This window comes from Ictalurus punctatus, chromosome 20 (genome assembly GCF_001660625.3).
Source record: "Ictalurus punctatus breed USDA103 chromosome 20, Coco_2.0, whole genome shotgun sequence".
In the NCBI taxonomy this organism is placed as follows: domain Eukaryota; kingdom Metazoa; phylum Chordata; class Actinopteri; order Siluriformes; family Ictaluridae; genus Ictalurus; species Ictalurus punctatus.
Genome location: NC_030435.2, coordinates 6,998,353 through 7,023,971, shown reverse-complemented (window position 1 = coordinate 7,023,971; position 25,619 = coordinate 6,998,353). Strand labels below are relative to the sequence as shown.

The 25,619-nt window shown below is 36.5% G+C and overlaps 1 protein-coding gene across 5 annotated transcripts; it reads left to right on the top strand.

Moving 5' to 3' along the window:
- The first annotated feature begins 207 nt into the window (after positions 1 to 207).
- Positions 208 to 23,956, top strand: rinl (Ras and Rab interactor-like). Of its 5 annotated transcripts, none has more exons than XM_017495952.3 (12): positions 208 to 515; positions 3,737 to 3,869; positions 5,427 to 5,586; positions 10,327 to 10,435; positions 12,815 to 12,887; positions 14,186 to 14,274; positions 14,734 to 14,825; positions 15,112 to 15,334; positions 18,401 to 19,021; positions 20,061 to 20,378; positions 21,466 to 21,597; positions 23,263 to 23,956. In XM_017495952.3, exons 2-12 carry the CDS (start codon positions 3,829 to 3,831, stop codon positions 23,616 to 23,618), a joined length of 2,214 nt encoding a protein of 737 aa, XP_017351441.2. In that variant the 5' UTR covers positions 208 to 515; positions 3,737 to 3,828; the 3' UTR covers positions 23,619 to 23,956. The 5 variants fall into 5 exon arrangements, with proteins under 5 accessions (XP_017351441.2, XP_017351440.2, XP_017351442.2 ...); XM_017495951.3 differs by having other exon boundaries at positions 3,711 to 3,869; XM_017495953.3 differs by having other exon boundaries at positions 209 to 515; positions 3,711 to 3,869; positions 18,404 to 19,021.
- The last annotated feature ends 1,663 nt before the right edge of the window (positions 23,957 to 25,619 follow it).

Sequence of the window (25,619 nt, the reverse complement as noted above, 5' to 3'; positions counted from 1 at the left end):
GAATTCATCTCACCAGTCAAACTGACTAATAACCGTAAGAACTGGAGGTTGTGATTTCCACACATTCAACTTCGAGAAGCGTTGGCTGAAGCCGAGCAGCAGTTGCTCCTGAACACAGCGTGTTTCATCACCGCCTGTGTGTAAAAATGCATGTTGTATGTGTGAGAGAGAGTGTGAGAGAGACAGAGAGGTTTACCACAGTCTTCAAAGGGAGGAGGGAAAGGAAGCACACTCAACAAAAGCATACACAGGGTTAAAAAGAGAGCAAAAAAGTGTTGTGAAATGTCACGGCAGGTCTGATAGACTTTTAGAGAAGTCCAGTAATAGAATCACCTGAGCTGAGCTGTGTGACGCAGTCTGAAAGTTAAGTTTTCATAGTGGCAAGGCATAGTTTCACAACAGGTCTAAAACCAAGATGAGCTGTGCAATGAGGAGGTGCAGGCGTGACACTCAGCGGGTAGCAATTACTCTGAACAGCGAGGCCTAGAAGAACGAACAGAAGAGTCAATTAATGAGTGAGTTTAATTTTATTACACATCATTAGTCGGGTTGTTTTTTGTTTTTTTTTAGTATGACATGGTAGTTGTGTATGTTAGATTTAAACTTCTTGCTGGATTTATTACTATGCTCAAAGGCATTCTGGATGCATGAGTTCATTGATGAACTGTTATTGATACCTTTTAAATGAATGAGTTATTTTGCTTTTTAAGTGTCCATTACTTAAAGAAGCTTTTAAGTGTTCATTACTTAAGAAGAACCATCACTCTTGCGATAGAGATCGTGGACGATCACGCCACGCCACACCACTGGAGAGGCCACATCTGTTCTTGCTATAAAGTTTATTAATATCTAAGAAAATAATGATGATTAGGATTATGATTCAGCTAATTGATGTGTATCGGGTGATCTAAAAGACACCAAGAGATGTTTAGAAGTAACAGGCACTCACATCATCAACGTGGCTCCATCTATCAGTCTGAATTTCTGCTTTTTTGGAGACAGTTAAGATTTCATGCATGATATAACTGCAACATAGCAGGAAATACAATGAAACCTATGATAAGAACAGATAAAGTAGAAAAGGATGCAAGCTTTTGTTGTCAGACTGTTGCTTCATTTCCTATTTTGTCTTAATCTTTTTTGTAACCATGGCATTTTGTACTGTTAAAGAGGTAGTGAATTGCATGTAGCACACAGTTAACAGAAAAGCAAGACATTTCACACAAAAATCCGTCATCAGATGTTCAACCAAAGGGCTCATTTAGTAATTAGAATTGCTAATTGTTGCTAATGAAGCCGTAAAAAAATAAGGAAACTTAATTGTTTCTACAATGTCATAACTTCATGCACAATGAATTTTATGCTTTCAACAGATAATAATTTTGAATATCAATTCGGCTGATACCAAATTGCTTTTAGTCTGCAACATGGGACGTCTACCTTGAGTCAGAAATGTATTTATGTGTCTTTCATTTTTCTAATGTCTGCTCATTTTATTGAAAATTTTAATATGACTAAATATGCAAAGCAGGGGTGGAGGAAAAGTCCTGAGAAATCTACTTGGATGAAAATATACAATATTATGTCCAAATCCTTAATATAACATTAATAACTTAAAAGCGGAAGTACATTATATGGCCCAATGTTTGCGGACACCTGATACTTGGGTCTTTCCCAAAGTTGGTAGCACACAGTTGTATTGAATATCTTTGTATGCTATAGCATTACAATTTCTCTTCACTGGAACTAATGGACATTAAACCTGTTCCAGCATGACAATGTCCCTGTGCACAAAGCGATGAATTGGAAAGCCTTCCCAGAAGAGTGGAGGTTATTATAACAGCACAGAGGGGACTAAATCTGGAGTGGTATTTTCAAAAAGCACATATGGGTGTTTGGCCATATAGTCTATCCAGCCAAAAATGTATTCAAGTGAAATTCAAGTTATTAATTTTGAATGGGGTCACTCCATCTCAAGTGGTCCAATAATTGTAAAGTTGGTCGCTTCACCATTGAGAGAATACCTCTATGTATTGACATTGCAAAACCACCACGTTTTTAAAAAATTATGATGTTACTTGGCTTAACGATGATGGCCACCTTTGTGTCATAGCACACAACAAATTTTGGTTAAAATTTGGTTAAACCTCAATATCTCGACTCAGGATGGTCCTAGCTCCTGGGAACAAAAACTGACATCTAGAGCACATTACAGGCTACATAAATAAACATTTTGCACATTCATGTTCTTAGACTTAGAACTTAAGTCCAGGTGTAATACTCAAGATTTCTCACAGTTCCACATTTAGTTTATAATGAGAAGGGTTAGAGTTTCAATCTTAATTTTTTTAGGGAGTATCTAGGTAAGTAATGTGTGCATGCAGAACATTTCAGTTTTGAAATGTCTCTATTTTTTATTTTATTTTTTTTAATGCGGCGAGAAAGTGCAATTAAAAAAAAAAAATTCCCCTCAGTTTCGGGTTGAATATCTCTGGTGGGGGACCAGATACGAACATGAAATTTTCACAGAAATAAGTCCTCTATATTATTCTGCTATATAAAAAAATTGTGTTTGAGATTCGACTGGTTACAGAGCTAGGGCCAGTAGAAATCTTGGGAAAAGCCTACTTTATTCATGCATTTTAAGAAATGAACAGATGTAATTTAAGCATAACAAATAATAAAAATGTATAGTATTTTACAGTAATTATGTTTATGATTACATACAATAGCTTTTGCTTGTCACTGATGTCTAAAATGTTACTACGTTTGATATTAGCAACAGTGAAGCATGATCGATCACCGGGTTCATCAAATCTTTTAGCTCCAACCTCCAAACTCACAATTAGTACTTAAGTTCTAAGTCTAAGTCTTAAGTTCTAAGGATCAAGAATGTGCAGAATGTTATATATGTACGTGTACCGTGTAATGTTCTCTAGAGGTCTGTTTTGGTTACAAGAAGCTAGGACCATCTTGAGCTGAGATATTGAGGATTCCATAAACAGCTGTGTAATGGCTGTCCTAGTTAAACCAAGTAAAATAATAATAATAATAATAATAAAAAACTGGTGGTTTTGCAATGCCAATATATAGAGATAATCACTTAAAAATAATAATTATAAAATAAGGAAAGTTAAAAATGGTGAAGCAACCTGTATTGGACCACTTGAGATGGAATGATCCATTGGAATGGAGCATTAAAAAATAAATGTTTGTAATCGACTAAATGTTTTCATGTGATAATAACTACTTCTCTAAAACTTTTCAAAGTTTTTTCTAAGAATCTAAGACTAATTTATGTCATTGGATGGATGAGAGAAGAAGAGACCTTTGAGATTTGTAATACTTTGAAGGTCTACATAAAAATTTAAGGAGAAAACCCAAGGTTTCAATTTCAATAAATACTCAAGTAAAGTATAACCACCCCAAAACAATACTTATGTATAGTAACAAAGTATTCTCCACACCTGATGCATATTATAGCATTTTTTCCTTTTTGAATTTTTTTTGTCTTTGAAACATTGCATACATTGCAATTTAAATGTTGAAAGAGAAACAGGATGATTCATAAAAACATCCTTCATTAGCTAAGCATGTGCTTCACATGTGAAACAGCTGATGAAGGAGTTTTGTCATGTTTTTCTGGAAACTTTGTATGCTTGATTTTTTAGTATGGTTTCTGTACTTTTGTATCTCTATACACTATAAAGGGAAGCAAATGCTTCCTCTGCCACAGAAACACCACAGGAGAAGCTTCACCAGTGCACAGAAAGTGGCTTAGTAAGACTTCCTGAAAAGGTCATGGCCTCAGAGAGTTGATCAGATACAATGAAGAGATTGGATGATGAGCCCACAAAGAGTAGGAACAGGTGAGACACCAAATTTGCATTTCCATATTATCTGAAAGTGTGACTAATACACCCACAATTGGAATAAATGGTGAACAGCAGTCAATTACATTTATATGAACTTTAATTCATTTTTAGTTTTATTTGTATATCACTTTTTAACTATAGACATAGTCACAAAGGAGCTTTACAGAATTTTGGGTGTAGAGTTATATTTTGATCTTGACTGAACAAGCCAGAGGCAACAGTGTCAAGGAAAAAGGAAACCTATCTAATTCTGGTTGACACCTGACATACTGGGATTATAAATATAAATTACTCTTCTACAATTATATACTGTTAAATCAAACAGTAATACATATATTGAAAGATTGTGTTCTGTTGGTGTTCAGGATTGTTCTGGAATTAAAACCCCAATAGTGCCAATAAATAGCCAACATATTATTGTACACATTTAAGCAATGATTCTATGATATTTCATAATTGGATTACTGTATATTGATTAAATAAAAGATCAGGAGGTTTGTGAAATGTATTATGCAGTTAATAGAACCCTTGGTTTAGGGGTCCAAATATCTGCATTTTTAAACATCTGTGAGTTTTGGGTAGTGCTAAATCACATAGATCATATTTTTGCTGTGTTAAGCAACTCTCCTCTCAACTGTTCCTCTTCCCAAACCAGTTTGTTCATGTTTGGTATGACTGTTCAATTCAAATAGCAGTGGTGGTTCAGTGGTTAAGGTTCCGTGCTAGATGTCAGTTCAAATTACAGGATGACCATAGAGACACTATTGTGCTCTTTATCCACAACACCCGACAACTCTGTGCTTAATATGTTCTATTATGCATAATATGTTCTATTCACTACCAATGGCTGTCCCATTGTCCCAGTTAAGATCTTTTTATTTTAACTACAAAATTATTTAATTAATAATATTTTATCTAACTTCTAATTTGTTAGAGCAGTTATGTCCACCACAGCTGGGGAGCAGGTTGGAGTCACATAGTCAAGACACATTTAATCAACACGTTTGCAGGAAGAAATAAGAAGAAAGAGTAGGCCCTGATTTGTGCCAGAACAGATCATCAGAGCTAGCTAGTCACTTAATCATATGCAAATGTTTCCAGATATATAAAAAAAAATCTTACCAAAATACAATCTAAGCAACAAGCTGTGATTTAATGGTTTAAATCAACTCTTTTATTTTGTTTTCACATTGCATAGAGACTTACAGTTTGGATTTTTTGGTTTTCCACAATGTTGTGTAGTTGTTTTCGTGGGCCACTGGTCTCTTGAACCACATACATTTTTAATGTAAATAAACACACACACGCAAAAAAAAAACATATTAATTGTTAAATTGTTAATTTGGAAATTGTTAAAAATGGTTAATTCACCTTGTGGTTTGAAGGTTAAATAACCTCAGTGTGTTGCATTAGAAAAAAAGAAATACATGAAGTTTCATGTTGGAAAACATTTAAACAGACATAAGGGTTAACTGTGCACTGTTAATAAAATCATTTCGATTTTTTCCACTTTACTTTTACATTTATATAAAATTTTCTTGTTTCCTGCAGGACGAGCCTCTCTGACAAGCTCACCAATGGTGACTCGGTGACTCAGAGAAGCCCTGTGGATTTATTGCAGGGGTTACGTCTGTGTCAGGAGGCTTGGAACCCAGGAAGTCCGTGGGACAGACAGGGAGCCCAAGCTGCTTTGTGGGGCAGGCCACCAGGGGTAACGTCCCAGTCACTATATTTCTACTGTTGCACCTGTGTCCTGTTTTGTGTTTTCGGCTTGTGCATATGCAGTCTTAGGTGTTTGCATGTGGAGGTATCTTTAAAATCTTGTATTTGCAATTCTAAGCCATGTTTCTTTGGTTTCTCTAGTCTCATAGTTTCCCAGTTACAGTATTTCCATATTTTGTTAGTTCCTACGAAACTCTGGTTTGGTTCTTGGTCTGTCTGCTTGGATGATGCTAATCTAGATTATGGCAATGATTATGTTTTACAGCTTACTCTCTATGATCCTATTAACTCCTTAATGAAGGATGTACTCATACATCATTGTAACTGTGCTTATAATTTTGGTAATTGACAGTAAACTGTAAGTATTTCAGTAATTGGATTCTTGCATTCTTGAACATTTGCAGTCCATTTAGTTCAGGCTTGAATGTTTACACTTTATACTTGAAAATTATGTTTCTACTGTAACACATTACAACCATAATATGATTAAATAGTGATTGAACGTAATAGATTATATATTCAAAAGTTTATGGTCACTTGACCATCACACTCGTATGTGCTTGTTGAACATCCCATTCCAGATTTAGTCCCCCTTTGCTGTTATAATAACCTCCACTTTTCTGTGAAGGCTTTCCCTGTAGATTTTGGAGTGTGGCTGTGGGGATTTGTGTTCATTCATCCACAAGAGCCTTAGTGAGATCAGGCACTGATATTACGTGATTAGGCCTGGAGTGCAGTCTGCATTCCAGTTTATCCCAAAGGTGTTCAGTGGGGTTGAGGTTAGGGCTCTGTGCAGAACACTCGAGTTCTTCTACTCCAACCTTGGCAAACCATGTCTTCATGTACTCGCATTGTCATGCTGAAACAGGTTTGGGCCCTTTAGTTCCAGTGAAGGGAAATTGTAATGCTACATGATACAAAGACATTCTATACAATTGTGTGCTTCCGGGTTTGTGGCAACAGTTTAGGGAAGAACCACATTTTGGTTTGATGATCAGGTGTCCACAAACTTTTAGCAATATAATGTATATCACTCACTTTAAGAACCCTGATGAATCCCTTATTAAGGATTGTACAAAATTAAGATGTCTTTGTACAAATTGTATAATTATGCACAAGCCGTGATCAGTCATAACAATAATACAAATGTCACATGGCATTATGATGACTATATAAGGAATAAAACATTTCAGGGCATGCTGTTATAGAAAAACAATCAATAACAGGGAGGTGTGAAACCATTACGTTGTGGCTCAAGTGGTAGAGCGGGTTGTACACTAATCGAAGGGTTGGTGGTTCGATTCCTGGCCCATGTGACTCCACATGCCAAAGTGTCCTTGGGCAAGACACTGAACCCCAAGTTGCTCCTGATGGCAAGTTAGTGCCTTGCATGGCAGCTCTGCTACCATTGGTGTGTGTGTGAATGGGTGAATGAGACACAGTATAAAGCACTTTGGATAAAAGTGCTACATAAGTGTGCCATTTACCATTACCACACTGATGTTGATTACGTTCCTGTAGCATTTGCCAACACTTTTTTATCTATTAAAGAAGGATGCAAAACTTTTTGTCCATGCATGGTTGCATTTAATGTTATGGAATATCCATGAGGCTAATTAGTTCGTGCTATTACTTTATCGCAGTTGTTATATATATATATATATATATATATATATATATATATATATATATATATATATATATATATATATATAATAGTTGCTCCTGCACCAGATGTTTTTTTTTTTGTCTTTTGTCTCTCTCTTGAAGTTAATAAGAAAAAAAACAGCTTGTCATGTTGCTGCAACAACAAACCGCAAAGCTCAAAGCCATCCATCGTGAAGACTTTTCTTGTTAGACTTACAGTTACAGTTTTACCTCTCATGGAGACTCTCCTCGCAGAAAACTTCACCATGTTGACAATTTGTCAATTTTATCTGATTATGTGGAACGTCCTCCATACAAGTCCCTGTGTAAGCTGTTACTATGGAAATGATAACATATTAGAATGAGCACATTCATATAATCCTGTTATTTTAATTGCAGCTGGCAATGTCTGAGCTGATGTTATAGAAAATTAATCAGGAACTTCTGACAAATTAGGAAGGTGAATTCAATAGCACATAACAAATATCATGTATTACATGTTATACGTATATGTATACGTGTATATTTACATTTATTCATTTAGCAGACGTTTTTATCCAAAGTGACTTACAAATGAGGAATAAAATTATAGCATTATATCTCATACTAAATTGTTTCAGAAATTAAAACAACATCTAAGATAAAACAAAGGCAACCTGAGTAAACACAAAATACAGTTTTTAAATGGTAATGTTATTTAATGAAGCAAAAAAGTTATCCAATAACAACTGGGCCTGTGTGAAAATGTATTTGACCCGTAGTTACTAATTCCCCAAATCTATGTCTGCATTCATAATGGGGTTCAGCTGGACTAGAAGCGACCAGGTCTGATTACTGCAAACCCTGTTCAATTAAATCAACACATTAAATCAGAACTTTTTCAACAGCATGAAATTGGTTAAAAGGTCTTACCCAATAACACACTATGCCAAAGTTAAAAGAATTCCAGAAATTATGAGGAAGAAGGTGATTGAAATACATCAGTCTGGGAAGTTACAAAGCTATTTCAAAGGCTCTGGGACTCCAAAGAACCACAGCGAGAGCCATCATCTTCAACTGGAAAAACTCAGGAAAAAGGCACAGTAGTGAACCTTCCCAGAAGTGGCCGACCTTCCAAAATTCCCCCAAGAGCACAGCAACGACTCATCCAGCAAGTCACAAAAGGGCCAAGGACAACATCAAAGGAACTACAGGCCTCTCTTGCATCAATAAAGGTCACTGTTCATGACTCCACTATCAGAAAGACACTGGGCAAAAATCGCATCCATGAAAGAGTGGCGAGGCAAAAACCACTGCTAACCCAGAAGAACATTAAAGCTCATCTGAATTTTGCAAACACATACTTGATGATTCTCAAACCTTTTGGGAGAATGTTCTGTGGACTGATGAGTTGAAAGTGGAACTGTTTGGAAGACAGGGGTCCTGTTATATCTAGCATAAACCAAACACAGAATTCCACAAAAGAACATCAAGCATGGTGATGGCAGTGTAATAGTGTGGGGATGCTTTTGCTGCTTTAGGGCCTGGGCAACTTGCAGTAATTGAGGGAAACTTTTGAGGGAAATTCTGCTCTCTACCAGAAAATCTTAAAGGAGAATGTCTGATCTTCACTAACTATTTAGGAAGAGATATACACAAAAGCAGCAGAAATCAGGATACTTTTTAGAAAGCAAATACTTTTTCACAGCACTGTATATAAGTAATTGTTTCGTTAATTGTTGTACTGTTTTATAAAAAACACTTACAGATAACTCAAGAATAACAAGCACAGTCATAAAGATTTATGAATATCCTAACTTATGAAAATATGAAAGATTCATATTAATATATGAAACTGTTTTCAATAAAGATGCTAAGTGATAACAGCTGTATGTGGTTGAGAAGAATGCCGTTTGCTGTTTACATTGTTCCTTTTCTGTCTGCTTCCCTTTTCATCAAAAAAATAATTGCAGAAGTAGTGAGAGCTAAGCATCAGGCAGGACGAGTGTAGCAATCATCTGGTGGTAAGATATACGGCTTGAATTTCATAATTTAAGTTTTTAATTGGTGTGAATAGTTAAGATAGCTTTAAAAACATGAATTGCCTTTTGTAATGTTTTATTTACTCATTTTAAGCAGAAAGAACGCTGGTGTTTAAACACACCATTGTAACCTAGGTTCAGGCGACCAAAGCAGATTTGAATTTGTATGTACACAACAAAATATGTATTTTTACAATTGTTGGGAAGTTATTTTCAGCAAACGGTTGAACAAAGGGGCTAATGTTTTTCCTACTGGATTACTCACATTTAAATTTGAAAGGGTAATTCTGTGTGTCGGTCAAAAGGTGGACAAATTGTGTTTTCATTTCCCAAAATAAGATATATGCACTCCAGGAAGGTAGAATAAATCACATCAGATTAGTTTTTGTTCTTTCCAAATCTTGATACCTTCCTATATATTATTATATTCATGTTAAGGAATAGACATTATATCTCAACATATGATGACATGTCATACATAACTCTCTATTTGAAAATGAATTTCTTTCACCACCAGTGTGAGCGTAGTCAGTGGCCGTGGTGTGTGGTTTTCCGTTTGAATTCAAGTAACTTCTAAAGCTTTTCGCTCTCTCTCTCTCTCTCTCTCTCTCTCTCTCTCTCTCTCTCTCTCACTCTCTCTCTCGCTCACTCTCTCTCTGCTAGTCAGTCTTTCTTGGTTTTGCTTTTCGTGTAGTTCTCTACTGCCGAGCATGTCAACTTCCTTTTTGTGTGAGGCCAATCTACACATCTATGTATAGTCTGTGCCTTCTTCTCTACCACTTTGCATGTGTGTGTATTTTTAGACTTTTGCATCCAGCTTACATTTTGAAATTTTTTGTAGAAGCACATGGAATCATTCACTCATAAACTGTATGGAGTTTAACTTACAAATCTATAAGTAATTATTGCATCTAATATTTATGCATTTATACTGTATTTTAATTTTAATTTAAGTAAATTCCAAAATAATGAAACTACAGATTCCTCTACAGTATATATCAATATTGCCGATCAGTAAATGTCATGCATCTTTAGTGACCTGAACACTTCACTCCAAACAGAGTTTCCTGGTGGTGTCTGACTCTTCTTCTCAGAATAAACTCCTGTGTGTGTCTGTCAATGACCAAGGCAAAAAAGTACAAGACTTTCCCATCATACACACTGGCTCAGGTAAGTAAAACACACACTTCTTTAAAATAAAAGAGAAAAAACTTTCCTAGCAAGCATTATTCATTACGTTCAAGTTCACTTTTACGTGACTGTACACACATCTCTTTGTACACACAGATTGAAACAAAAGTCCAAAATGCACTGAAACTGAATACATCTATTAAAAAAACAAAAACAAATCACAACTGCTGGCACAATGAACTAAAAACAATAATAACCGGAATCATTAAAGTAGATATTTTATATAAATGTTTGAGTTAGTGAGTATTTTTCTCTCTAGTTTATACTGTATTGTAATTAGTCAACTGATAAAAACAGAGCTGTACAGAATGGACCACGGTATAAAATAGCTAGAAGCGAAACTGCTGTAAGGTTTAACAAATGTTTCTTCACTCATTTAATTAATATCACACCACATCCATTTATCGTTTTATACTTCCATAAAGATGCCCTTAGGATAAAGTCAGACTTTCAGGGTTGTAAATGAGCCGAGTTGGGATTTGTGTTCGAGAAATCTCTTGTGTAATTTTGCACATTTTCTCCAGAACTTTCACTCCGGCCATATTTCATTATATATTTTAAGGTTTTGATTGATCAGTATAGTTTCTGCTACTTAAGGATTGCTATCCATCAATTTTCATTTACATTTTTTGGTTTGTATTCACTAAATGCATTTCTGTGAAACAATTAAATTTTTTTTTTTTTTTAGTTTAAATAGAACACTGTTGTGTTAAGAGTTTTAAAAACAAGAACTTAATGATGAAAAATGAAGATCTCAGTGACTGGCATGTTGGTCGTTGCCAGACTGGCTATTTCGAGTGTTACAGAAATTGCTGGGCTCCTTAATAAAACAATCTTTACATTTGACCCAGAAAAAAAACATCCAGTAAGTGGCAGTTCTGCCTTGTTGATGAAAGAGATCAGTGGAGAATGGCTAGAGTGGTTCGAAATTACAGAAAGTCTACAGTAAGCGTAGTGAGCAGAAAAGCACATCAGAATGCTTGTCAAACCTCGAGGCTGTAGAACACATCAGGTTCCACTCCTGTCAGACAGGAATCTGAGGCTACAGTTGTCACAGGCTCATTCAAACTGAAGATTGGAAGATTGGAAAAAGTGAAGATTGGAAAAAGACCAGGTGATTTCTGTATCTGCATGATTTTATGCATTGCACTGCTGTCACATTTGGCTAATTGGATAACTGCATGAATGAGCAGGTCTTCTTTTACACCAGTGTGTATGTATACCATCACCATCCACTTTATTAGGAACACTTGTACACATGCACATTCAGACAGTTGTCTAATCAGTCAATCATGTGGCAGCAGTGCAATGCAAAAAAAATCGCAGATACAGGTCAAGATCTTCAGTTAATTGTCACATCAAACATCAGAATTAAGAAAATGTGTGATATCTTTGACTTTGATTGTGGCATGGATGTTGGTCCCAAAAGGACTAGTTTGAGTATTTCATAAACTGCTGATCTCCTGGGAATTTCACACACAACATTCTTGATTAAAACAACAACAACAAAAAAAAAACATTCATAACAATAATGTAAAGGAAATTACTGCTTACGTTTCCTTTAACAAAAAATCAATAAATCATTGTCATTTGAACATAATTTTTAAATAAACCCCGAAACAAACATAGAAATGAACACTGAAATAGAATAAGGGTAGAAAATCCAGTTGCATTTGGCAAGAGTGATTGCAGTGTTTGATTTTGAACCTAGTAATCAGACTCAGTGTTGTTAGTCTCTACAGTGTTGGCACTGTATAGCACAGTGTTAAAAAAAATCTGTTTTTAAAAAAAATATGATAGCACAGTATCTACACAGTGTATATGTTGAAGCTCTAAATATCAGTAATTGCATGAGGTATTTATTTTGTGCATATGTTTTACCAGTTGTATGACACACACTTTTGTAAATTACTTAAACACACTACAAACATAGACATGTCTGTCTGTCCGTCTCAACATAAAAATTTGAAGCAAGTTACTTAAGTTTGAAGGAGAAGTCACTGGTGGTCATGATGGCTCTCTATGAAACTGAAAATGGAAGAAAAATTTTTTGCAAAAACACAAATAGCTTTGTCAGCATGCTTGCAAAAGCATAAGTGAACTTTGAATCTGTTTAGAAAGTACCATTACAGTTCAATGCAAGTTAAAACAATGTCCCATTAATGATAAAACATTTTTTTTTCTTCCTGTACTCATACAAGCTTAATGATGTTAATTATTTCATATAACTTAACCACCAGTAACTCTTCCTACTTCCTCGTGTATGAGTCTGTAGTCAGAACCAGTCTGTCCGGTTTCCTAAGCCTTTCACATGCAAGCTCTCATCCTGTTTCTCATTTCCTTTTGATTCTTTCTCAGCACAGCGCCTGAATACATCTCACCTGGCCTTCTCTGACCTGCTGCAACTGGTGATCTTCTACACTTTAAGCAGGTAATGCATATCCACTTACAGTAGCTTTCTGTTTTCCGATCAGTGAACTTCAGTTTCTATGAAGTTGGGTATGTATAGGCATGTAATTATTGTAAGGACAAGGATTGAATGCTCAAAGTGTGAAAAGAAAGAAGGTGCTCAAGCACAAACTTGATTATTATTATTATTATTATTATTATTATTATTATTATTATTATTATTATTATTATGGGCCAAGCCCTCCACAGGGCTGTAGCCCGTATTGTTTCTGTCAGTCGTCTTCTTCTTCTTCTTTTTCCTCTTCCTCTTCTTCTTCATCTACTTCCTTTTCTTATTCCGCTTCTTATTATAACCCCCCCCCCATAAGAAGGAAAATTATGAAATTTGGCACACCCATGAATATGACCATGAATAGTATCTATACCAATTATGGGATCTTTAGGACCAACTCTATAGCGCCACCACTAGTTCAAATATTCACTTTTCAAATGATTATAATTGTTGAACACTTTGTTCCAAAGAAAATAAATTTAGTTAATCAGATCACTCTCCTCATGCTGATCACAAGCCATATCTTACATTAAGACTCCATTCATTAACATTTTGAAATATAGTATACAGTTTTTTTCATTATTCCTCTTTCAAATGTTGTCCAATTCTTAACAAAATTGTCTCAGATGACCAGTGGGCAGAGCCACACAAAAATGACTGAATAGAACTTTGATATTCATATTTGTTCAAAAGTTATGATCCAGTATCTTTTAATATTCTAACTAATGTGTTTGTGTGCTCAATCTCACCTTGGAAGCTCTCCTCAGCATCAAAACAAACCTGCGTTTTCTGTGTATCGCACTGTGATAAATGACAAGCTTCAGTTATAAAGGGCCTGGGTTTGATTCCCATGTGGTTCAAGTTCTTTAAAGTGTCTGTAATCTTGTGTCATTTTGTTCCTTTCTTTTGTGGTTCAGCATTGCACTAAATTTTCAACTTCTTGGCATGCAAATAAATGCCTCTGTTCGGTTCATTTCCTGTTCAATCTTATTCTCAGGTGTGTTTCTGAATCTTTTATTCATTCATGTACATTCTATTTCTCCTCTTCATGTTCTTCAGGCTCTGCATTGTGCTTGCTGTGCCTTTGGTGCTTGGCTCCTTTAAACGCTGCTTGCAGCTTTTATTATTATTATTATTATTATTATTATTATTATTATTATTATTATTATTATTATTATTGAACTTGAACGGAACTGAACTTATTATTATTGGAACATGTGTTTATTATTAGTAATGTATTATCACATTTTTTTCTGTCTCTCCCACAGGGATGTGTTGCCTTTGTGTTTGTCGATTCCTTCATGGGTGTGGGGTTTAACTAAAGGACCAGAGCATCTTGTTTCACAACTCGGTCCAAGTTAGTCCTCTCATATCATCATCCAATCTGATTTCAGTTACTGTTTGTCTTTTAAGGGTGCAGTATGTAATGTTTAAATATGTAACGAATTGGATAAAAGTGTTTTTAGACCTGTAGTAATCATATGGTTTTAAAGATTTTTTAACATTTTCCGATCTCCGTTATCTGATCTTGTCAATGTTGTCACTGCATTAAACATTGTCCCCAAAGAACCAAATATCCCCAAAGATAGGAATAACTGACTGTTTTAAGCATGTTGGTCTCCAGAAGAAAAGTTTTTTATTATTATTATTATTTTGCAGCCATTTTTTTCTAAATGAGCCTAATGGTTTCCTTTTGGTTACTGAGATTAAGTTTAGATTTAGGTGGATGCCTAGGATTAATTAGCTGCATTAGTAATTATGTCAATGGAAGGTCCTCACACGGATAGTAATACAAACGTATGTGTGATATTTTTAGAGGCCTGGCTTTGTCCTTCATCAGATCTGCTGCCAGACACAATGAGTCCAGGAACACCAGACACTCAGGACACTGTAATGTGCACCATACAGGTGAGCTGCTGTCATCCTGTTTCCCATTCATTATGTTATATTGGCTTATTATACAGATATACTATATACAATAGGTTGTTATGTTATTACATTTACATTACATTAAGGCCTTTGGCAGACGGGGTGCTGGGATTTGAACTCACAACCTTCCAATCAGTAATTCAACATCTTAACCACTGAGCTACCACAGCCCTCATGTTATGAAACAGTTCTTACAAATTACTGTTAGAAGCATCCTTTTGTCCTTCATGAATTCATTCATAAGATCCCTTATGTTTTATTGCAGTTAACAGCAGCCAATGGTGCACTCTGCTTTATCAACCCTCTGTATCTCCAAGAGCATGGAGATGATTGGCTGACACATTCCTCGGTCAACCCAAATCTCCTCAATCGCCCCTTCCATTCCAAGCGAGACAGGCGGCTGAGTGCAGCAAGAGCTTGGTCAGGGGCGGGGCTTAAGAAGCGAACCGAGTCAGTGGAAGATTCATCTGCCAGTTTGGACAGCTCAGGTGACACAAACGTCTTGGCAGCAATGTTCTTTGTGCATTGTAGGGACATTACAAATTTACTATGTTCATTTAGCAGACCTTAATCTTCAGGACATTAAGGTACAGTGCTGTGAAAAAGTATTTGCCTGATTTCTTCTGTACACAAAAGTGTATACCTCATACTATTTTTTTCAGAAATTAAAACAAAATGCAAGATTTTTACACTTTTCATATGATAATGTTATTTATTTAATAATGTTATTTACTGAACCCCATTATTCATAATGGATATCAGCTGGATTAGACACAATCAGGCCTGATTAGTGCAAACCCTGTTCAATCAAATCAACACTTACATAGAACTTTTTCAACAGCATGAGGTTAAGAGGTCTTACCCAGTAACACACTATGCCAAAATTTAAAGAAATTCCAGAAATGATGAGGAAGAAGGTGATTGAAATGCATCAGTCTGGGAAGTTACAAAACTTTTTCAAAGGCTCTGGGATGCCAAAGAACCACAGCGAGAGCCATCATCTCCAACTGGAAAACTCGGCACAGTAGTGAACCTTCCCAGAAGTGGCCGACCACTAGTGGACTGCTCATCCAGCAAGTCACAAAAGAGCCAAGGACAACATCAAAGGATCTACAGGCCTCTCTTGCATCAATAAAGGTCACTGTTCATGACTCCACTATCGGAAAGACACTGGGCAAAAATGGCTTCCACTGAAGAGTGTCAAGGTGAAAACCACTGCTAACCCTGGAGAACATTAAAGCTCATCTGAATTTTGCCAAAACACAAACTGATGATCCTCAAACCTTTTGGGAGAATCTTCTGTGGACTGATGAGTTGAAAGTGGAACTGTATGGAAGACAGGTATCCCGTTACATCTGGCGTAAACCAAACAGAGAATTCCACAAAAAAAAAAACATCAAACATCATACCTACGGTCAAGCATGGTGGTGAAAGTGTGATGGTGTGGGGATGCTCTGCTGCTTTAGGGCCTGGGCAACTTGCAATAATTGAGGGAAATATGAATTTTGAAAATCCTAAAGGAGAATGTCTGGTCTTCAATCCGTAAGTTGAAACTAAAGTGCAACTGGATTATGCAGCAAGACAGTGATCCAAGGCATAGGAGTAAGTCCTAGTCCTAGAAGTAAGTGAAAGTGAAAGTGATCTACAGTTATCGGAAGCTTTTGGTTACAGTTATTGCTGCTAAAGGTGGCACAACCAGATTTTAAGTTTAATGGGCAATTACTTTTTCACATTGGTGATAGGTGTTGGATAACAAAACAAATAAACAAATAAAAACTGTATTATGTGTTTACTCAGGTTGCATTTGTTTTATGTTGTTTTTTGGTTAAAGATCTAAAACTACTTAGCATAAGATATACACCATGGGGTCAAATACTTTTTCACAGAACTGTATATCAGCATCTATATTTCTGTTAAATGTTTTTTGCCACCTTGTATGACGTATTTTCAAGTCTAGGAAACTGAACTTGGGTCATAACTTTTAAGATGTTTCACACATCTTCCAGCAGTTCTACTGATTAGGGGGGAATTCCCTGATATTTAAACTCTGTGTATGATTCACCCATGTGACATCATGAACATTTCCCTGTGCTGCAGTTTTGTGAAACAGTCGGCATAAAGATGTCAAGAAGGCATATGATTGCAACATTTTCCTTGAATATTGCTAGAAATTGTCTTGAAAGAGATTCTAGATAAAACTTTTCTTTGATAAACTACTGGATGCTAAGGGCGATGTTGAAACAATTCTGTTTAACAAATATCAATAGTTCCCCATTCCAAACAAATTGAGTTACATTCTACAAAAAATAGAAATTATGACCAAATCAGAACTGTGACCGGTGACGCACAATGACTGGTAATGACATCACAAATGGGAGAAAATAAGAAATGGTAGAAACAATAAAATAAATTTTCCAAATAACAAACAGGAAATATTTATGCACTTGATTGGTGCTAGTGGCTCAGGCTCAGATGGCAGTGTGGGTTGTCAACTAATCGCAGGGTTGGTGGTCTGATTCCCTGCCCACATGCCTCCACATGCCGAAATGTTCTTGGGAAAGACACTGAACCCCAAATTTCCCGCAATGGTGGGCTAGCGCCTTGAATGGCAGCTCTGCTGCCATTGTGGGTGAGTGTGTGTGAAGCGTTTTGTAGAACCACTAAGGTTAAAAGGTGCTCTATAAATACAGACAATTTAACATTTTAGTGTGCTCATATCAATCTGGTTTTAAAATCTACACTAGTATTGGATTGCACCCGGGTCTGCCAATGTGAGCAGCAACACTTTTAGTGTTTGCAACTTAAAATGAGCTTTACTGTCCTCACATTTAATTGACACACTGCATTGGCTACATGTTAACAGTCAAGAGATTTACGGTTTACAGCACTGAGCATAGACATACTGTATAGGTTGCTGAAAATTGTGCTTATGCTGTCACACCATGTTTAAACAGTTGCCCTGAAAATAGTGTGTTTGGAATACGAAAAATGCTAGCTATATACAGTTTGGACTGTGGGTGCTCAAGCCCAAGTAAACAGGAAAGAAGTCAGTTTAGTTTTTATTTAGCGTTACCTGATGCCACCTACTAATAATATTGCCATGTCCACATCAATCTGGCCATAAGAATTTGGTGGGAACAATAATAAAAAAAAATCTCTCAAATGATGCAGCCATCCTTTCTTTTTGCAGTCGATAGTAAATTCACCATAGAATCATGAAAATAGAAGACAGATAACCTTTATTGTCACATATATATACAAGTATAGTACCATGACTTTCTTACCATAGTAAGTACAGTACCATGACACTGGAAGGTAATGAAAGAGCACAGGGTCAGCAATGACAAGGCATCCCTGGAGCAGAGAGGGTTAAGGCTCTTGCTAATAGCAACCAATACCCCTAAGTATTCCTAACTCCGACCTCTTTAAAGTCATAGCTTTGTAGCTTTTAAAGTCATCTGCATTGAAGATGGTACTGTCATAAACCAAAAGACAATACATTAGGTTAGTTTCACATACTGTTGCAGTACCACTAATGGACTTTTTCTCTCCAGCAGGTTCTCTTGTTCAGAACCCGGTTTCCCCGGTGACTCCAACTGGAGTCATTTTGCGCAGAGCAAGCAGCTCTGGGACATCAGATCCTCAAAAGAGGGAGAGTTCGGATTCAATCAGCAGCCCCATCCCTCAGTCTCCGCACCGAGTGTCTTGGGTTGAGGATAAACTATGGATGAATCCACCTGCTCCTTCCTCCCTGCTCCACCCTCCTTGCCTAGAATTTGATTCTCTGTCAATTAGCAGCATAGAAGAGGAGCCTGATCCTGAGCCATCTGTAAGCCCTTTCCAAGTACTAAACTCACCACGCCTCCCACTGGCTGACAAGGTTAAGAACAGACTTTCAGCAGTTGGCCAGGCTCTAGGTGGCTTAATGAATCCACAGAAACGACTGAGTAAGCGTGTGCAGGAAATGAGTGAACGTAAGGGCGGTTCCTTTGCAGAGGCTCTAAGGGGATTTGTGGAGCAGACTCTGAAAATGAGACCTGTTTGTGGTGTGACAAGTACAGAGATGCTGCAGGAAGTGCGCTCCTCCCTGACGGCTCTGAGGGAAATGTTGTACGACTCTGTTGAAATCCAAAGTATCGTAGACTCCCTGGGAGATGTGCCTGATTTTGAGCTGGGTAAGAATACAATTAGCAGAATTACACATACACACACTTGTACACATAATTTGAACAATCTCTGCAATGGATATACAGTGCATTTGTTTCAGCAGAATTAGTACAGTTGAGACAAAAGAGAAAATTTACAGTATGATGACCATACAACCAAAATATTGTGGTTTTCAGCACATCACAGTATATAAGCACCCTGCTACAAACCTCGTCAAACACTTTACCTAACCACAGCTGGCCAAGTATGGGCAGAGCACCTCAGGCAGGATGTTAGATGCTTGCAAGTGGGTGGGATTTGGTTCAAATTGGTGCACTACATATTTGTGTCAACATATCACATACTAATATGTAACTTGGGCATGGGGTGTGAACCAGGTAGCCACAGGCACTGCACCAGACTAGTTAGTAGTCTGTGGGGAATCTTTGTTTAAATTTACATGTGACAAGAACTCTCTCATTTTCTCTATATATTAGACCCTTTAAAAAATTGTAGCATCTTTTATGATGAGATTTGTTATCTCTGTTCATGATCAGAACATAAGGTAATGGTATACACATTTAAAAAAAAAAATATATATATATATATATATATATATATATATATATATATATATATATATATATATATATATAATTTCCTAAGCAAAATACACTGTCATACAGGTAAACATTTAAAAGTCTTCAGCGGTGATAGTTCTAGACCAGTGGTTCTTACACAGATGCCCCAATATGTGGGTTTCCACATATAGATATAACTTTCCACAGATAGAACACATTAGGTATGAGTTGACTTTGGTGCTTGGACCCCTAAATATGATAACTGTGACAATGTGGGTCATGATTTCCACTACTGTAACACATTTTTTAAAGTAATCATGGACCCCCCTAGCTATGCTTCACAGAGCCCACTTTGAGAACCACTGTCTAAACTTCCTTAAACCAACACAGAGATAAAAATTGTATTTAATTAAATGCATGTCCACACTGAAACCTAATTTCCTGCCTCACACACTTCAGTTCTTTACCATCTTCTCTTCCACGCTAGATGTCATGCTGGAGCAAGCCTTACATAAAGTGGCCCTGAAGCCATTGTATTCCCATTTGTACGAGTGGATGAAGATGGCTCGGCAGAACGATGGCAGTCTGCAGCAGCTGCAAGCAAACCAGCACACGCTGAAGGACCGAAGCCTAGAGGAGCTGGAGGGGACAGCGGGTGCAGGTGTGCCTGATGCTGCCATGCTGGAGAAGATCCAGCAACGCTGGGCTACCATGCACCAACAATACTCACCCCAAAATAAGGTGGACATGCTGCTCAAAGTCTGCAAAAACATTTACCACAGCATGACTGTCAACGCCAAGCCTGGTGAGTACAGTAGAGTTAAGGACTACATCAGAAATCAATACTTAGAGTTGAGTTAAGCATGCACAGTGAGGATTTAATTGTGCACATTGGTAATCAGACCTCAGACTTAGTTGTTCAGAGGTTATGCAAGTGTTACGCACACAGGGTGGAGTTTGCCTAAAACAGATGTGTGGCGTGTCTCAGTTATGCGCAATTCTGCTTGCCAATGGCATTCCTTTGCCATTCAACTCAATGAATGCTTCAAGTAGTTTCCCCAAATTCAACTGAAAATGCAGCTTATAATGACTTCTCCAGTTTCAAAATTATCTAACCCTCCGAGTAGAATCCTTCACAACAGCACAAATATGCAAAACAGGTGTTGTCTCTAGCACACCTGATGCAACTACATTTACATTTACAGCATTCGGCAGATGCCCTTGTCCAGAGCAACTTACATTTATCCCATTTATACAAATGAGCAATTCAGGGTTAAGGGCCCAAAAGTGGTAGCTTGGCAATGTATATATATAATAATATTAATATTATTATAATATAATATAATATAATATAATATAATATAATATAATATAATATAATATAATATAATATAATATAATATAATATAATATAATATAATATAGTAATATATATATATATTGATACCAAAGCAAAAAAAAAAATGCTACTTCCTCCTTCAGTCATTTAATTTTCTATCCCTGATTTTTTTTTTTTTTTTTCATGGATTAAAGGCAATTGTTTTTAAAGGCGGTGGTCTAGGCACTACTGCAAAACCCTTCTTCTACTCAGGAAAAATATGGTCATGAACTGCAAGCAGGTAATTGGCATAATTTGAATGCCGCACCCAGAAAATCGACTTAAGTAGTATGTGCATAACCCGAGTCTGAATATGTGTAACTTTGCCGCGTAAATATTAAAGAAACCTTTGGACTTATTTCGCACGCCTCTGAATACCACCCTAAGTATATGCACTGATATGCCAGTTTATTAGATGCACCTACCGTGTATCTACACCTATTGGCTATTTCATTAATTTGTAACCAAATAATTGTATGCATGTGTGTGTGCTGATGCCACTGTTTTCTGACAGGTGTGGTTTTCGGAGCAGATGACTTCCTGCCCTGTCTGACGTGGGTGTTACTTCGCAGCGATGTTGTTACTCTGCAAATAGACACGGACTACATGATGGAGCTGCTGGACCCTTCTCAGTTACAGGGAGAAGGTAGGAGGCCATACTAAGGGGGTGTTTCAGTACTATTTTTAAACGTCATACTTTCCCCTGGGGGGAGTCCCTTTAGCCATCTTAGAATATATTTACAAGTAGAATATAGAATAGAAAAGAATAAAGTGTATATAAAGTAACTGTAGTGTAATTCAGTGTTTTACTGCCAAATGTATTTGAATTTAAATTTAGCTAAAAAAAAAAAAAATGCAACTAGAATTAATTAGGTTTTAAAGCAGAATTAAATCGGATCAATTTCCCCAAAAAATATGCTTCATGAAAACAAAGAGAACGTGTAAGTGCAGTGTGTCTATGATGTACAGAAACATTTCTGTTGTAAGATACAGTACAATATATTGCAAAGATTGAGTGAGAAAAAAAATTGAGTGCACCATGCTGAACTTATCTCCCACAACAAAGACTGAGAAAAAAGAAGAACGCATGTGTCTCTCTTTTCCAGTATACCTGAACTTATTGGGCTAGTCAAGGTCTTTATGTATGCTTTTTGAGATGTACAGTTCTGCTCATAAATTTACATACTCCTTGCAGAATCTGCAAAATGTTAATAATTAATAATAAAACAAAGAAATAATTAGAGGAATCATTAAAATTGCACTTTGTTTTTTATTTAGTCCTGCCCTGAATAAGCTATTACACCTAACAGATACACAGATAACAGAACATATAGCCCACAAGACACAATAATAACTGAATTTACACTAATGAATCAGTTCAAAAGTTTATACACGCTTGATTCTCAATACTGTGTGATGTTACCTGGATGATCAATGACTGTTTTTATATTTTGTGATAGTTGTTCATGAGTCCCTTGTTTGTCCTGAACAGTTAAACTGCCACTGTAATCTTTTGAACAGGATGATCGGTGTAAATTGTTATTATTTTGTTTAAAGATCTTTTTTTATTATTATTTAATTGTGCCCTGCTGAAGCTACATAAGATGTTTACATGTTTCCCAGAAAACAAAATGATAACAATTTACAAAGATCATCCTGTTCAAAAGTTTACACCCCCCATGGGTCTCAATGTATTGTGTTGCCTTCTTGAGCATCAGGGAATGTTTGCACCAATAGTTGTGTACGAGTCCCTCTATTGTCCTCAATCTGAAAAGACGGATCTCAACATCATATAGCCGCTGTTGGAAAGGGGTAAGTTATGTAGAAGGTGCTGGAAAAGCAAAGAATTTGCAGGACCTGATGGATTTTTTTGAAGAACAGTGGGCATTTTAACTGATCAGGACAAACAAGGGACTCATGAACAACTATACCAAAACATAAAAACAGTCGTTGATCATCCACGTAACAACACACAGTATTAAGAATGAAGGGTCTGTAGGGTATGTACCCTTTTGTACGGATTCATTTGTGCAAATTCAGTTATTATTGTGTCTTGTGAACTTCATGTAAACATCTGTTGTGTGTAATATCTTATTCTAGGCTGTATTAAATAAAAAAACAAAATGCAATTTTAATGATCCTTCTTATTTGTTTAATATTGTTATTAACATTTTGCAGATTCCGTAAACTTATGAGCACAACTGTATTTGTTGTTACACTCCGGCAGTTCACCACATTGAGCAACGAGTCAAAAGTGACTGAATCTTTTCTGGTAATTTCTGTCTGCTAAAACCCGCCTCTCTTGCTCCAGGTGGATATTACCTGACGTCCCTCTATGCCTCCTTGTTCTACATTAGCAGCTTTCGGTCTCGTTTGGTAACACGCCAGCTGAGCGCCGAAGCCCAGGAGTCCCTCAGCCAATGGCGTCGTAGACGCACGCTCCACTGCAACCAATCACGGCGCAGCAAGAACCGCAGGACCATCAGGAGGCACAGAAGTAGTGAAAGAGTTGACGAGGACTCAGAGGAAGTGAATGCAAGTGCATCCAAAGAAAGAGAAGGACACTGGATGCATGTTGGTGATGTGACAGAGACACTGCAGAGTTTGACTGAGATTTCTGGAGAGGAAAAAGAAGAGGAGCAAAATGGAAAATCAGAGGATTCATAGCAAAAACAAAACCTCTGAGGCTGAGTAATAGAGGAATAATGTTAACATTAAAACTGCCTTGCACTTTTGCCTTAACAGTTTGTGAAAAACTTACCAGAAATGTGGACAATCCCCCTGTCCAAAACTACACAATTGTTGGTCTTGGGGTTCTTATTTCTTATTGTGTGTCTCAATATCACAATTTATTGAGGCCTTAATGCGTCTTTTGGTGAAGTCTACAGACTTAATGCTGTGTAATATATTCAAATGTGTCTTAAAGTGTCTTAATTTAATTTGTAGCAGTAATAGAGTCAGAACTAATCAAAAAGCTGAATAAACCAAGCACAATTGAGTACCGATTTCCATCTACAGTCTGTATCATTTGAAAAGGAGCTACAGCATAGGATACATAGGATTTTACCACGATGCATCACAGAATTTAAACCCATGCACTATAGACGATGGTGCACTACAACTACCAACTATTTTAGTCTGCGCAATTAAACCCACATCTAATGTAATTTCCTGTTGAAGTGTGAACACATCCTGGATTAGATGTAACTGAATTGCTCTATCTTCCTTTAAGGCACACAACTTACTAGTTGGGGTGGGCGTGATTTTAGAAGATGATAATACAAATAAAATGCAATATAATGAGGTAGGTGGGAAAATAATGGTGAGAAACCAAACTTAACCTAATCCTAAGAAAACTAATTGATAGCATTCTATTGATAGTTCTATTCCTTGAGATAAGAAATTGCTCTGGATAAATAGAAACATTTTATAGCATTGTATTTGTTTGTACAAGTAGGCTACACTTTTTTCATTATAAGTCTATTAGGTAGAATTGCAGATTTATTAGGATTTTCCAATACAGACTAAATAATAAATAAGGGTTGCTTTTTTCAACAGTCTAATTGAAATAAATCTGATATGTGATCACTGCGGTGTAATTCGTTGTACACTGTTCCATGTAATACTGGAATCAACAGTAACATAGCAGTACTGAAACTGTTTAAATTTCACAGATCAGACTTGTATACGCCCAAGTCTTCACTTCAGGTACCAAATTCTTAGTTAGCCACAGAAATGTCTGAGATAGTGGAGACAGATGAGCATCCCTGGCCCAATTCAGTTTAAAATGCTTTGACATAAACAGTGTGATTATGGTCTGCAAATGATGCAAGCCAAAAACCTGTGGAGATATCTGCATTTCACAGCTCAATGTCTAACTTGTGGATAGATCTACATGCTAGTTTTTAGCAAGCAGAGTGAGCTAGACTAGCTAGCTAGATATTTGGATGTTTTACAACATGAACGCGTTGTATTAAAGTTTCAATATTCCATAGCAATTGCCTGTCGTGTATCTATCTAAGTGCTGCTAATGTATCTACTGCAAGTGTTGCTACAGCCTAAAACATGCATTAATTCGAATGAGCTAGCTAACAGACCTAGCAAGTTACTGAAACCCAAACAGTACTTTGGCTTAGTTAGTTAGCCAGCTAGTGAACTGACTTGTTGAGTTAACATAAAAGCAGAATAAATATAGTTTTCACTTCAGGGTAGCTCAGTAGTTTAGTTAGCATGAAAACATTTTCAGTTGCGTCAGTTGTAGACATATATAACGTAATTTGTAAAGTAATTACTCATTTAGCTTTTCACCAGATGACTGATTTACTTGAGAAAATCCACTTTTACTCAAGTGAATTATTACTACAGTAGCAGTATATTAACTCGTCAGTGTGTTCTATAGTCTTTCCGTCACTGATTACACTTTTTCTTCTTTATTAAAACAACAACAACAACAACAAAAAAACCTCATTATTTATTTTTTTGTTTTGTTTTGTTTTAAAAAAAATTAACACGGCTGAAAATTTAAACCACCAGGGGGCACTGTTGCGCCTGTTTCAGATATTTATGTCTAGTAGTAAGAAAATATCAAATTCAGTCTACTTAAGTTGTCACAGCTAGTCCTTGTTGTTGTTGTTGTTGTTGTTGTTGTTGTTTTTGTTGTTGTTGTTG